Source organism: Anneissia japonica, unplaced genomic scaffold (genome assembly GCF_011630105.1).
Source record: "Anneissia japonica isolate Jap-2015-1 unplaced genomic scaffold, ASM1163010v1 scaffold1165_len1893470_cov193, whole genome shotgun sequence".
Classification (NCBI taxonomy): Eukaryota; Metazoa; Echinodermata; class Crinoidea; order Comatulida; family Comatulidae; genus Anneissia; species Anneissia japonica.
In genome coordinates, this window is record NW_022709613.1 from 1,736,147 (window position 1) to 1,752,216 (window position 16,070).

General features: G+C 35.4%; 1 protein-coding gene across 4 annotated transcripts in view; it reads right to left on the reverse strand.

The window, feature by feature from the left end:
* Positions 1 to 8,873, reverse strand: part of LOC117106877 — an 18,638-nt gene extending 9,765 nt beyond the window's left edge. The window contains exons 1-3 of one of the 4 annotated variants that reach the window (XM_033248381.1): positions 8,719 to 8,873; positions 2,215 to 2,361; positions 147 to 273 (exon numbers count right to left, since the gene is read on the reverse strand). In XM_033248381.1, coding sequence (XP_033104272.1) covers positions 147 to 273; positions 2,215 to 2,352 — 265 coding nt within the window. In that variant the 5' untranslated portion in view covers positions 2,353 to 2,361; positions 8,719 to 8,873. Of the gene's footprint in view, positions 1 to 146; positions 274 to 2,214; positions 2,362 to 3,915; positions 4,033 to 8,570 lie in introns of those variants that run through there. The other 3 variants (XM_033248380.1, XM_033248382.1, XM_033248379.1) reach the window with 3 other exon arrangements.
* Positions 8,874 to 16,070: the final 7,197 nt, after the last annotated feature.

Genomic DNA, 16,070 nt, shown 5'->3' on the forward strand with positions numbered 1-16,070 from the left:
GTATTACCGTTACTGTATGTGTTCTGATTTTTTTTATGATATGCTACAGTACAGTAGCTTAATAAATTTGTTCATATTTTTGTGTGAGAAATGTTATAACCATGCTGGCCTTCAACACACCCAGTATCCTGCATTGTGCAACATACCATATGCAATATCCTGTTCAATGACCCGTTTATCAGGGCAGTTTGTTAGATGGTACTTGTACTCTGGTCCAGGCACAACATGTCGTGCATTAAATGGGCAATGAGCCATATTTGATAGTGGAAAATTCTGAAATTAAGATGAAATAAACATTGGTGCAGAACAAATTCTATTTATGGTTGTTAGATTTACAGTAAGCCTTTCAAATGAATTTGTCAGTAAACTAAAGATGACCCAATAAAGATAAAGAACCATAGAGATGACCCACAGATGTTGCAATGTTGACAACAATGAAAGATGACCCAATTGATAATCAAGTGCAAACGTGGCCTTTCTCTCTAATTTAAGTTATATTTTTCTATGTATTTTTATTGATTAAACCACACAATCAGTTAAAGACAGCTTTTTTAATAAATTGAAATTGAATTAAAAGTTATAACTTCTTAAAACTTTAAAGGCCCTGTTCTCTCCTATCAAGTTTTTAGTGACAAATTGTAATCTGCTGATTTGTGTAATACGACATGATCATACCCACTGCCCCTTACTACAGGCATTTCTAAATAATTAATCATGAGATACAGGTTTATTGAAATAAATAAATAGAATAAGAGGGAAGAAACCATATACCTGTAATTTAAATGAAAATAATATATTATAACACTGTGAATATGACTTGGAGATGTAGGTTGGTTGTTAATACCATATTCACACTACACAATGTGTTGATCGGTTACAATGTAGTCGCTGGTAATCCAAAACTTATTACTCCCAATCGCAACCAATGAGCATATTCAAACAAATTCAGACACAAAAAAAACTTTATAGCAAAGATCTTATAACAACAAGATTCTATGATCTCCGTGCAAATTCAGGAATGACCACCACAGTAACAACTAGGACGCCCTCTCCCAGTTACAATTACTTTCTATTGTTTTCTGCATGAATTGGACGCTTGTTACACGCAAACCGCGGAGAACGCTATTTTTTTTATATTATAAGATCTTTGCTTTATAGTGGAAAGAGAGGTCAAATGGTATTAGGCCACCGGTGACTAGGGATATGTTGACTAACCTCATTCAATCGGTGCCTGTGGAATCTGTTGCGATCAGATTCCATGGTAATTGTGAGTAATAAAGATTGTAGCACACAATCGCAACAGGTGACAATTGTGATATTGATTACTTATCGACTACAGTGTTCACACACGATTGTGAATTGCAATTGGGTGTCACAAATGCTACAACCGATCACAGTGGGATGCTAGTCTGAATAGGGTATTAAACTTGCCTTTTAATCTTAGGGGCGTGGATTCACATCCTGTCAAAACACCAGCTTTGTTTTCTCAAAAACAACTCAACTTGATACTCAATTGTATGTATTATGAAAAAATAATCCATCTAGTATTCATAATCATTCCACTATTCAGTAATGAATTCAAACTGGGACTATGTTCTTATTATTTTGTTTGAAAATATGCTCATGATTACATTGCATCATGACTATATATGGGCATACAACAGTTTTTTCAAAGAAAATTTGATAATAGGGAGATTTCGCAACCTTACAAAAAACGGTAACGAATATCGTCATTACCAATCAATGATGTACAAACTGAATATGATCCTTGTTTCATGCAAAGGGCATGAATCAACTACATTGTGACACATGCTACTGTAGGGAAAGGGTTGTCTAAAACTTGTGACGACGAAACTGTATTTGGTATCGTTTTCCTAAGCTTGCAAAAAACTCCCTAGTGTGGACAGAGCCTTAGGGGTTAATTTAGCTATTAGTCAGCTGACGTGCTCCAAGGGCTCCGTTTCCTCGAGTCCTTCATCTGTTTTTAACATATTCATTATTAATGACATTTGTATTTTTATTTTATCTGTACTTGCTTACAAAATAAAATTAAATACAGTAATGTAAAGCATTCATCATTAACAATGACAAAAAAAACCAAACATCTTATTAATACTGGACAATATAAAATATAATTCACATACAGTATATAAAAAAAAATATTTTTGTGCATCCTTTCGAAATAGTGAACTATATCAGACACATTCCATTTACCTTGCGACAATTCTTCAGATGGTATGGAAATCGTTTGGCCCTTATTTTGTGATTCGAATCATATGGGCAAACAAATTCCTCATTGGGATCACAATTAGTAAAATCTGGAGTTCTGTATGCATTTTTTTGCCTAAACATCTTGCTGTGCTGTGAAGAGAAAAAAAAACAACATGCTTTTATTTCAAATTTTTATCCCACTTATACAGTAAGTCCTGAATCTGAGAGGCACAAATTGTGTAGTAAAATGCTTTAGCAAACAATGCTGCAGCTTGCAATGTGTTGTGAAGAAATAAAGAATTTGAAAAAAGAAAAAAGTATTTGAATTTGTAATCGTTATAGGGCTGGAGCCTATCAACAGTTTCCTTGATAAGCTAAGCTAAAATTTAAATTCAAATACTGTGACCGTATCTCCATTCTTGCCCATACTTTAGAAGTGGTTTGGCGCAGCAGGAATGGTTTAGATTCCCATCCTCAAGGTTGGGGTTTCAATACTATATTTTTTCCTTGTGTCCTTGAGCAAGGCACTTAATCTGCATTGCTTCTCTCTCCACCTATGGTAGGAGTATAAATGTGTACCTGGTGGGGTTGCTTGCTAATGTACAGTACTGTCACTAATATGGTAGCAACACTAAGGGTATGTTCACACACACACGGCGTGAGGTTGGAGTAGCTTATGCCGATGTACAGGAAGCTACTCCATGGAATAAAATTCCAAAGTGTTTCACAAACAGCGTTTGCTACTGTATAACACTGGTTAAACTGGTAATAGTAATAGTCCTATGGGAGAGTAGTTTTCAGTTTTAAATAATGTACGGATTCTTGAGGAACAATTTTTGGTGTTGCAGGTTTTTATAGACAGTCTAAAATAGGTTAAAATACCTTACAAAACAAAATCAACACATCATTTCAACTAAGTAAAATGTAATATAAAAAAACCCTTTACCATTTCAATTATAGAGAGCACAGGAAAGTAACTAATCTATTGCAAAACTAATCAATCGTGATTATAGGCAATCTCTTTAAATGGGGTCAAAATCATTCAAGCATCACTGCCGTTAGCTCTGTGGTGTTAACTAATCTGAGGTCTGCAGGTAGCATACAGTAATGCCACAGAGGTGGTGTTGTGAGTGGCGCCAACTGCCTAGTTCACACACAAAGGCGGATGTTACGCCAGCCTTACTCCGTGTTTGAACATACCCTAAGCATTTGGACCCAATGACAAGGTAAAAGAAAGCGCAGTAAGTAAAGGGAGCCATATAGTGTAAATACCAAATAAATAACAAATGTACCAAGCTACAGTACAGTATGTCATACAATACACTAATATTTAATTACCATATATTGACTAATGTATTGTTTTTTACTTGGGAATCATGAGCCTCAATAATTGCAAGGTTCAGAAAGTTCAAAATTAGAACCCAGAGAGCGAGTCTGAATGTTCCTCTGCATACCACACCCCATATAATCCTCTTGATAACAACTTTTCCATCTTGCCTGTCTTTTATACAATGCATTGCTATAATTTCTCTTGCCTAGTGAGCTAGTGAGCTTCTACTATAGGCTGCCAGAACAAAAAAAAAATTTTAAAGCTTTTTTGGTATCAATAATAGAAATGCACAAGTGTCCTCTTTAAAACTGTAAAAACTCCCCTTCAACTCTCCTTGGGGAAAAAAAGTTATTAGATTTAAATAGTGTACTTACTGTACTGTGTATCATAAAATGTAAGCTTTACCATCAGAAGCAAGAAAACGAAGCATAAGCAAGCAAAACAACACTAACATAAAGTGGCCCATTCAACTAGTTAGGGAAAAACCAGATTGCTTTTATCTATTGTTGTACACAACACAAAGCAGTGGTTTCTGATAAGGAGCACTGACGTCATGACCAAACTACCACGTCTAAAGGCTATTATTAAACCAGTTGGGAAAATCCATGCAAAAATATAGAATTTTGTAAATTTGTATTGCTCTTTTTATCTTTTAAAAAAATGTAAAACTTCCTTTTTCATATCTATTTTAAAAATAAATATAATAACGTCTCTATAACTTTTTCTTTTTTTGTAAAATTACTGTAGTAGGAAAACAAATGAATAATAATATTTTAATAAATAATAATTCTTGTTTTATTTTTTATACCTATTTTAAAAATTTCATATATAAGACATCTTTCGTTTTTTTGTTGTTTTTTTTAAATTACCTTTTTTTATGTAATGTACCTTTTTGACTTACTTTGAATGTACCTGTCCTTGTTTTATTTTTGAATGTAATTAATTGTTTTGACTGCTATTGTAATATCCAATCTATATATTATTTTATGATTGCAATAAAGATGAATTTGAATTTGAATGTATTGTTTTCACGAAGTGACACAAACTTCACTCTGTGTAAACAACATATATTATTATGTTTATTCTGATCATTTTTACGAACAAACACAAACTTTTTTATGCTAATTTGAATTGTTAATTTATCTTTAAACATATTTTAAGAAAAAATTCAAAATTTTGTTATCTTGATAGTGAAATTTACGGATTTGTGAAGTAGCCCATTTCAAACGTGTTTTCTCAAAATGTTTTTGTCAAAATTGAAGTTTGTGTCTGTTCGTGGAAATGGTGACAAATTGTTTCCTTTCATATTACTCTCTCTATACTGTATGTAGAACTTGTAACCTTAGGAATATTTCATGTGCTTTGTACTATATTGTTAATTTGCATACTCAGATGCAATTCAATTGAATTGATACACAAGTACTGAATTGTAGTTGTCACAGATGATATGAACTAGCTGTCTGTTATAACAATAAAGACTTGCGTCCTGTTTGTAAAATCATGTTCTTTGTTTTGTGTAGAACACTGTATTTTACCAGACACTAAGTTTGAAGTCCTTCCTTCACCACACCAAAATGCAGGATATACAGGATGTAAACTACAGTGAAGATGATATTCAGAGTGTTCCAATTACCTTTGTACATTATTTCTGTGAATACCTACTACTGTACTGCTGTACTACGAATAGTGTTGAACATTGTGAATACTTAATATCACTACTGTAATGTTGAGCACCACATTATATGGAGTAACATTAAACTCTAGATAATATACTCTATTGTGTATATGCAACAATGAAGGATACAGTAGTTTCTTAATGGTACAATGAAATTGTTTCGTGCTATTAATTTAATATCATTTTAACAACATAAACTATAAACTATACACATTTGCAAGTAACAATATTTTTCTAATAGCATAGAAATTGATAAAAAATACAAATGAATTGTATATTAAACTTTGTGAAACACAATCGTTAAATTTAACTAAATTAAAATTAAAAAAAAAAAATTTTCGTCTATTTCTAGTCAATGTACCTAATCAAAGACAAATATCAAAATTATATGGCGGATAAAGGTGTTTGTTTTTATAGCATATTTTTAGTTTTGTCTGTATTAATTTTTAATGTATTATTTTCTGTGTATACTATTGGGCCGATTCTTGATAATTTTACATTGAATTTTGGAGGCTATAATTTATTTCGATAATAATTAATGATGATGAAGATAATGGTCATTTAATAATATAATAATATTGATGATGATGAATGAAGGTGATGATGATGATCATTATCATGATCATAATAATATACGGTATAATACTGTAGCCTATAGGCCTGGTAAAGTAGTAAAGTAAGACTGGTATTGCCTTTGACTAACTAGGGCATAGTATACTATCATATATACTGTCATACACGCTATGAATTTGGCACGCGTGCCAAAAAACTCAAATACAATAGATATTTGGCGTAAGCGCCACGAATGACAAAAAATGTTTGAAATTGCACTGCACACGAGAGCTATGTACGTACGCCAAATGCCACTTGGCGTAAGCAGATAGCTCTCATCTGCGGCAGGCTTTAGACAGCTGGTTTAAAAACGCGAAACATACGTGAGCCTAGACCTAGGAGTAGATGTCTATGCTTGGTTATAGATACCCAGATTTACACGAGCAGTGCGCATCAGTGGCTTGACCTTTGCCGACAACAAGGTTGACTGAATGCGGCTTTTCCCTCTTCCTTTGGAAGCAAAATACAGAGGCTTTTACAACAATTTCCCTGCCATGTTCCATGAAAACACTATAAATATATGATTTATTTGCATACCGCCTACCCTGAATTTTTTTTCTTTGTGGGCAGGGCTTCACATCCTTGTTGACATGTCAATTAAATTGAAAAAATTTTACTGGTAAATTTAATTTTGACAAAATCTGTGTGGATATCAGCCCTTAACTTTCTCCTGACTATACAAAGTCGCCCCCCTCCCCCACCCAAAACCACCCTATGATAATGTTCCACTCCTGACTATATTGCCCATATCACAATGCATTCAATCAAATCTTAGCCTTATGTCAATCAATATTTTGAGCTGCTCTATATTTTCCTTCCCTTTTCTCATTTGTTTTTAATAATTCTTTTTATATTTTTCGAATATTTACATGTTTATTTCTTTAAAGAAAAGTACACAATTTAATTAAAGGAAGTGGATATATTTATGTGACTGTACACAAATCAGTAAACGATACATTTATGTGAAATAAATAATGCATGGGCAGTCAAACTTGCATTATCGGTCATGTAAATTTATCGATTCTGGTTAAATGCATGTTAATGCGAGTTCAACTTTCAGCACTCGAATTTAGCGTCAGCCCTACAGTAGCTGCGGTGCCCAAGTCACTACACGGCCATTAATCCACAGTGTACGAAAATCAAATCTTTTCCAAACGTGTTTATAGTGATGTTAACTTCATGTTCAACTCATTGGTTGAATGAATTTTTGTAAACAGTTTACGACAGGGAGGTTTGACCACAATGTACAAGCGAGGCTGTCTATTCCATGGTCTCTGCATCCATTCGTAGACACGTCATGCACAGCATGGTAATTCTTTCAAATTAACTGCCAATGAGGTTTTTGTTATTGTGACAACGTGGGAAAATGTGTTTGAATAAAACATGAAAAATACCGGAGTTTTTTGTCTTACTTTATTCTTGTAAATAATAATCTTTACAGAAAATACACGCATATTCGTTGTTCACTTCTTACTTCATAACATACTTCGTAAAGTGTAGATCACATGCTCTCTATACGTGGTCTTTTCTCAATGTTCTTCGCGCTTGATTGCAGCTTGACCTGACTAAAGACTACTGTACAACCATGTTGTTGTTTTTGTTGGTGACGTCGGTAAATATGTTTGAATGAAATCATTAAAATGTTATTGACTTTGTGATGATTGACTGTCAGGCTTAGGCCTAGAAGAATATCGTTTTGAATTTGTGGTACCGGTAATTAAGAGCTAGTTTTAGCAGGGAACCGCCATGCTAATTTTGAGTGCTGAAAGTTAACTAAAGCCCTATTCCCGGCAAAATTTTGATTGTTTAAGAAAAATCTGATTTTTATATATGTTTTCAAGATTTGTAAACCTAATACGAAATTGCTAGTTTATAACTGAATTTAGAGATTCCTAAACATGAAAAATTTAAAAAAAAATTAAAATAAAATAAGACTGAAATTTGATTTTTTTTGTGTTCCACTTTTATGTATAAAGTATACTTAAAAGTGAGAGCATTCCATCGGATGCGATCTACAACCTCTGAATTTGCCTAGAACGAAGAATTCGTCAAGAAAATGGTAATCTCCTAGTTTGTATTTCTCATTTTTTTTATTTTTTTGCGTAAAACATATACATTTTTTCTAAAAAAAAAAAAATCTTTTTGCCGGGAATGGGGCTTTAACATACATTTAACACATGAATGGATAAATTTATGCGGCTGATAATGTAAATTTATTGAAGTATGGACTATGACTGCGCATGCGTTATTTCAGGTATGTTTGTTTGAGGTCACGTAAATACCACTAGGTACATCCATAATTAAAATAATATAATACTAAGGTAAAAATAATATTAAAAAGGATTCCTATAAAAAACTATAGGCCTAGGGGCCTAGCCTCTAGCTAGGCTTACAGGGCCTAGTAGGCCATAACTAAACAAATAATTATTACTACTATTTTTAATATTTATTACAGAAGGTCATTGAAGGTGGTCTATAGCCTGCCTAAGGCTAACTAGCTAGGACCCTAGCCTAGGTTGATTTTGTTTGAATTTTAAAAATTTTAGTTGCTCCAGACTGTCAATCGGGCCGGGCTGGCTGGTGTAGGCCTACTACTACTACGCCAAGGCCTAGGCAAGGCGAGGCCAAAACATATTTATTACCTTTCTTTTGTATCTTGGCCTAGGCTAGAGTTAAGCTAGGCTATTTCAATTCTAGACAAAGAAAAAAAAATCCAAGAATATGAATTGGTTTAAAACACACTAGGCCTACCTTCTATAGGCTACAGGTTACAGCATCTAACTTGAACTTGATTCGTTATAATTTTCCTTCCCCACATAAACGTCGCACTTGTCTTTTTTTTTTTTTTTGTGAAAAATTGTTTGGTAATAATTAATGACGTCTCACTAACCTTCTTTATGGAAAGCAAACGCCGCCAAAAATACAACACTAATTTCAACGGGAAACAACCAAAAGTACGTTTCCCTTTTCACATACGGTAACATTGACCTGTTCAATGGCGTATCTAACAGTCTTGAAATGGGAGAGGGGGAAGCTAATGGAGGCGCATAGGTGAAGTGGGGATGGGCTACTAGATGATTAAGTGAGGGCGCACTAGCTTGCAAAAAAGGCGATTTTTTTTTTCATCCTGAGCATGATTCTTTTGCAGTACTTCGATGGTGGAAACTGTGAAGGGCGAGTTTTTGAGGGGGCAAGAGTCTCGAGCTTTAAAGGGTTATGTGCCCCTCCCTCGCTCCCTTTCCTAGATACCCTGAGCTCCACTTTGTGAGGACGTATACTCAATTGAGTGGTAGTTTCTCTTCCACTGCCACACATACATATACATCTTGTAATGTGTCCTGTTTAGGTTTGTTTATACTTGCAACGACAACGATAAAAACCTAAAAAGCAATTGTTTATATACAAAATAAAAAAAATAATTAAGAGAAGTTTTTACACCAGAAAGATTCAAGAAAGGTTTTTCGTGTAAACGATAACGAAATATTTTGACAAATCAATTCAAATGACGTCTCATGGAAAACGATAAAAATCGTAGTAGTAACAACGATTTCATCGTTTTTCCATGTTTATGACGTCATTTGAATTGATTTTTCAAAATATTTTATTGTATACACGATAAATCGTTATCGAATCATCCTAATGTAAAAAACTCTACTATTTCTTTTATTTTCTACGAACAATTGCTTTTTATCGTTATCGTTGCCAGTATAAACAGGCCTTTTACGCACTTCACTAAATAAAATATTAACTAATACCGTCGGGGCCCTTGACGCCTATACATCCTTACTTATACCATCCCCCGCCGAACCCATTTATAAAGTCGAATATTGCGTAGGCATAAAATATATAATTTTTTTTACTGAAGTAATCCAGTGCTATCCCCTGACGGGCACCATCCTGGTTCTTAGTCTAAAGTCAAATAAAATGGTCCAGTAATTAATCTTGCACTATGCCGATGAATAGGTTACATTATATATACAGAATACTCAAACATAGTTCCCAAAATAATTTCCCTATAGCTTCCCACCCACGATCCAAGACCTCCAGTTACCATAGAAAAGTTGCCCAAGATACAAAAAATAAGGCCAATGTAATATCAGTACTGTAGTCTTGCAACAACAGTGTGATATTTGACAAACATATTACTTACTAAAGAAAGTCCTAAAGCAGCATTTGAAGTTTATTTTCATGATTTTTTGATTGCCATCGTTTTAATCTGACCAAGTTAATTCTGACATTGGTTGCTAGCACTTTTGTCAAGTTTTGATTTCAAACGGCAAACAAATTTAGCAGTCGTTGAAGCGGAAGTTCCCACAAGAGTAACAAATACAAAGTCGAGTTTGTGAATGAGTGACACAACGTCCTAAAATTTTATTTTAAGACCACCAACACATACTATTTCTGCATACAAGTATTTTGAAATCAAACATTATGCAACATATGTATGTATGTACAACCTTGATGTTGTTTGATCGCGATGATCAAGATTAGTAAACACTGCCGGCGCACGCACAGATATTTCATCAAGTTCATTAATTTGTATATCGGATAACAACAGCCAAACACTAACACAAATTGAAGACAATAGCCAGCATTTTATAAAATTGTTTTATTTAACAAAAATGTTGTTTTGACATTCTCATGGAACCTTCTGGGTATTAAAGTGTTTATTTTAACACTTAAGACTTTCTGGGGTTTTAGATATGCTCGTTTTGTACTCTTTGATTAACTGTTCAAAAACCTCACCCCGTCTCCCCTGACTATAATTTGAAATACCAAATTCCTAGGCTATGGCCACTACAATGCTAAAAGTGGCCTCAATTCCTTTGAGATCATTACACCTCCCTAATCATTACAATTTCTATTCAATCAAGTTTAAAATTTTATACCTTTTTGGAAGTTCATATTTTTAATTCTTCAATATTTTGGCGTATAAACCACACTTAATTTTAAACCAATTAAAAGTTTTTAGTTCATCAGAATAAAAATCAGTTATTGAGTTTGAATAAATTCTATAATTATGTTACTGTATCTACCGTGTTTTAACTTTATTACATCATCTAATTAGAGTATACTTAGTTCAATCCTACATAAAGTTTATAGAGTTACAGTATGTCATACCTATGATAATCTACCTGATTTCGATCACAGATTTACCAACTCGCTGTTGGAATCACCACACCCGTTTAATCTACGCGATTTAGATGCATGCAGTGGCGGAGCCAGCAGGAGGGCAGAGTGTAGCAGGGGCTGAAGGCCCCTCACCAGACAGGTCAAGCCCCCTGTCTCTTATACACATCTAGATGTGTATAAGAGACAGTCTGGCAGCCAGACCAAAATTTTTTTTTAAAAATAAGAAATGTAATAAAATGCATATTTATTTAGTTGACTTTGACAGTACAGTAACAATTGTATTTTATCAACATTTAAAAGTATTCCGAGAGTGTCATTTCTGGCCAGATCCAGAGGTCTCTATTTTAAAAACAAATCCTTATCACACTCAGTCCTCCCTGTCAGACAGCTTAGCCCCCAGAAAATATCCTACAGCCGCCACTGGATGCATGGTCATCCATTTGAAATTAAAACGAACCCATCGGCATCAAATATGTTGACTGAACTTACAAATTACATGTTAAAGCGGGAGTCACAACTGATTTGTTGACGCTCAATAATGAAGAAACAAGCAAGGCCTGGAAGGCCTCGTTCAAGAGGGTCATAGGCGACCTCCACCTACCTGTATCACCAATCCAGGAGATGGATCTAATCATCAAATGGTTGGTTGAGAAATAATGCCATTATAATGCATCCATATACATAATCCTGGTGCATGGTTAAAGCTGATGTGGGACAAAAACAAGTCATTGAACTTGATGACAAGATTGAAGAGTTTTCCAAAATTCAAGCTAAAGAAAAAGGATAAGCTGCAAAGGTCTAAAGCACAAAACCCGGCACAAAGAATCACAATACGGTCCAAAAGATACCACAAAATCTAAAGGAAAAAGGGTGTGAAATATAAAGTTAAGAATAATGTCGCATTTCCACCATTTAAATTTTCGTAAAATTCATCAATTATGAAGCGAAAATTTGTAACGATCCAAGCTTTATGGCAATGATAGTGAACAAACCGTGAGGGAACAAGGAAGTACACCACAGTTAGTGGTACACCAATACAAACGAAGGCTAAATCAAAGTTCATAAGATGTTATCTATGCAACGGTGCGCATTGGCTGTCACAGTATACATCTCTTCAGAAGTAAACCAATCGATGAAAGAAGACAGTTGATTGGAGCTTAGAGTTTGTGTTGGAATTGTCTGACGACAGGACATTTTGCATCCAGTTGTCCAAAAGGAAGCTTCTGCAAACTATGTTCAGAGAAACACTCAACCTTTCTACATCCAGTCAAGAAAGCTACCAACAAACCAACAAAGAAAGAGTGTTGGAGCCAGAGGAAAGAAGGTAAACCTTGATCTACAGGCTATGAATGGGGAATCTGTTCACACTTGTCATATGATTTCTTTAGAAATAGCAAGTTTACCAGGTAGCAAGCCAAATTAGCTCTAAAAATATACACTAGATCAGTGTTGCAAATATCCATCAGAGGTATTGCAAAGCAAGTGGTCATAAAAGGATAGCCTTATCTAAAGGATATAGAAATACCGGAAATTAATGGACGAATAGAGCTTTGAGTGGTAACACTATGCCTGAATTCATCCAACCACTAGAAGTGAGAAAATCTGAGAATGGAGGGCCGTATGCCACAAGTCAATTGTTGGGTTGGACAGTAAATGGACCTCTTGACTCTTGTCAATGAAGAAGCCACAATTGCAACTACAGTACGGCACACAGAACCAATCACAATGATCAATTTTGGCAGTTTTGTAACATTGAGTTTTCGATATAAAGCCGAAAAGTCAAATGATGTCGCAGAACAACAGGAAGGCACTAGACATGATGAATGAATCAGTGAAACACATGGGAAACAGATAAAAGATTGCTAAACCATAAAGATCCCCACCATCAAGTATTCCTAAATAATTTATGGTGGCTTAGCACAGGCTCCAATCATTGAAAATTAAACTGGAGAAAACACTGCAATGTGAACAAAATATAGTCCACATAATTTATGGAAAATATGTTGCACAATGGTCATGCCATAAAGATACAAGATGATGGAAATGAATCTAAGTGGTATCTTCATCATCACCCTGTCCTCCATCCTCAAAAGCCTGAAAGGGTGCAAGTTGTATTTGACTGCTCGGCAAAGTACAAGGGCGTCTGCTTAAACAAAAAGCTGTTACAGGGGCCGGACCTCTGGGATCGGAGTGCTGCATCGATTCCGTAGTTCACCAGTGGATTTCCTGCGGACATTGAAAATCTGGTGCACTTGTTTGGAGGTAAATCCACACCAAGCTGTGCTAACTTCGCCCTCAAGAAGGCGGTGGAAGATTGTAAGCAATGTAGTAAATAAATTCTTTTATGTAGACGACCTACTGAAGTCAGTTGAGAATAAAGGCAATGCAATCAATATTGTTTGAAAGTAAAGCATATTCTGGCACGTGGCGGTTTCAATTTAACTAAGTTTGTTTCTACCTCATCTAGACTTGAGGCTGTTTTACAAGAGGAAGGCAATGTCAGTGGAGTGTCGATTGGTAGAGAAAAACTACAGCGGCTATTGGAGTTCAGTAGTGCGTTAAGGAAGACAACCCGAGATATTCAATATCTCCACGAACCAAACCATGTCTTCAGAGTATAACCCATTGGGACTTGTTGCCCATCGATCTTTCAATGATCCCAAATGTAGTTTGGATCCTACAAACACCACCTGATACAAGCCAAGATGGTTGGGGCTGAGGTAAGAAGAAGTATGATTATGGCACCTCTAGATGGCCAGAAATTGCACTCCCACATTTAAATTTGAGTATAATATAAGTCAAATTTAAAGGGGCCCAGCTGGGCTGGGCCATTTAGTCTGGCACTGGATTTAATATGATATACTGTATGTCTACAGAGACACATTATATGCTTTTATGTATCAACAAAGCTCTTTGGGGTCAGGGTGCTAGATCAAGAACCCTATGGGTAGGGGTCAGGGCCCTTGCAGATTGTTGCACAAGAGCATTACATCACAAATAAAATTGAGAGCATGCTCAGCTTATCTCAATCAATACAATTTTATCTGAAGAGTGTCACACCATGTGTGTGGTAAGAAACTAAGTAGTAATAAAATGTCTAATCAAAGCTACTGTTGAACCTCGCTTTTTATTCATTTATATCCGCTCTGGTCTACCATTGAGCACACTCTCTACTTTATCAAAGGTTATTTTGTCTCCAACCCTATCAAAGAATGTGGCAAGTCTCCTAGATTTTGGTAGAATGAGTGTCTATCTTAGCCTGAATAGTACCTGTTATAGTGATTAGGTGGAAATTCTTTGTTTTAAAAGTATATATGATACTAGTTGAGCGGTCAAGTGACGATCCGCAGTCAGAAACTTGAGTTGAAAGGATCGATTAAATACCTCAGTTTCCAGTTATACGTTTGTTTCTTTATATTTCTTTTGTCAGTGCAATATACGAAAGGCTACATTTTGGCGATCCTGCCAGGACACAGTAATAATAATTTGAGTGAAATATTTTCTACAGATTATTTGCTGCGGATTGTTTTACTGTTTTACTTTTTATTTCTTTTTGCTGAGGATATTTAAAAGCTAAAAACCAAAAGGTCCACTGATTAATCTCAGATAATAAAGTATAATACATACTCCAAGTATTGAAATACACGTCATCGTGTTGGGATTCAATATTTCGACATTAATTATGTCATCATCAGGAATGATATTCCTATATTCCTGATGATGACATAATTAATGTCGAAATATTGAATCCCAACACGATGGCGTGTATTTCAATACTTGGAGTATGTATTATACTTTTTTAAAAGCTAAGTTATTTGCAAATCATACTTTCATACTCTAAATGGCTAGACGACGGGCACAGAAAGCTCCATTACCAGATGTTGAATTGACAATCAAAGATGAAGAAATGACGACCCCTCACAAAGCGCATTCACTACCTCCTCATCAGCTACCAATTCATAGACCAGCACAAACCCTAGGACATTCACTGTACCACTAAGTGAAAAATGTCCCCATATTTACAGGGAAGCCAGGGTCCGGCATCGATATCGAGGACTGGATAAGAGATATCAGGTACGTCATAACGACAACACAGATGCTTGAAGATGCCTAATTTAATACCATCATCAGATATCTAGGAGGGCGGCGAGGAAGTTAATCCTCAACCTCTCTTTAGAAAGCGCATTTTCAGAACTAAAGGCGCAATTTGGTGAATCATTTTTTGATAGAGACCCACTCGCTGAATTCTATGAACGATTTCGGCATCCATCAGAAACACCATCCATATATGCTCTTGGATTAGATGCGGTTCTTAGGGGAGTGGAAGAGAGAACACACAACACACAGCCTTTGCCTTCTTGTGAACATTATGTTATTGAACAATTCATGTGCGGTGTCAAGGACACCAGTGTGACACAGCGATTAGCACCCATGCGTCCACGAAACATGGCATTTAAGGATGTTAAAGCTGAGTTGCGGCTTATGGAGCAAGAAAATAAGTCTACAGGTAGGCCTACAATTAAAGAACCCATTAAAGTTGCGCAACAACAAATAGGACCAGCGATATCAGAAAATCGACTGGACGATCTAACAAAATCCATTACTGATATAAAGGAACAATTTGCGAAGATGCTGTCGATGCAAGCTGACAACAGTCCTAAGGACAAAACCGTGAGTAAGTCTCTTCATAATATCCACAATCAATCGAACAGTGTCAGTAACTCTATAACTTGCCGAAAGTGCAGACAAGCAGGACACACTGCAATTGGCTGCCGCAATGTGCCGTTAAACTCCAATGTTCCACGGTGGAGAGGCGCACCTGTGGAACATCGACACTAAGCCTTAACCATGTTAACCATGATATGCATAATGCTCTTAATAGTAATAATTGTAGTTATAGGCCTATTATATAGTCATGTTTCCTCATTGCATAATTCCTTAATTGGAGAGCCTAATTAATATATTGTAGAAGTCAATGGTATAACTTTTAGATCATTAATCAATCGACTCCGGCTGTCAGGTTACATCCATAACAGATAGCATGTGGAAATCTCACCTCGAACTTAACAGCTTGTCCTTAGCTCATGTGAATGTAAATATCAAAGGTGC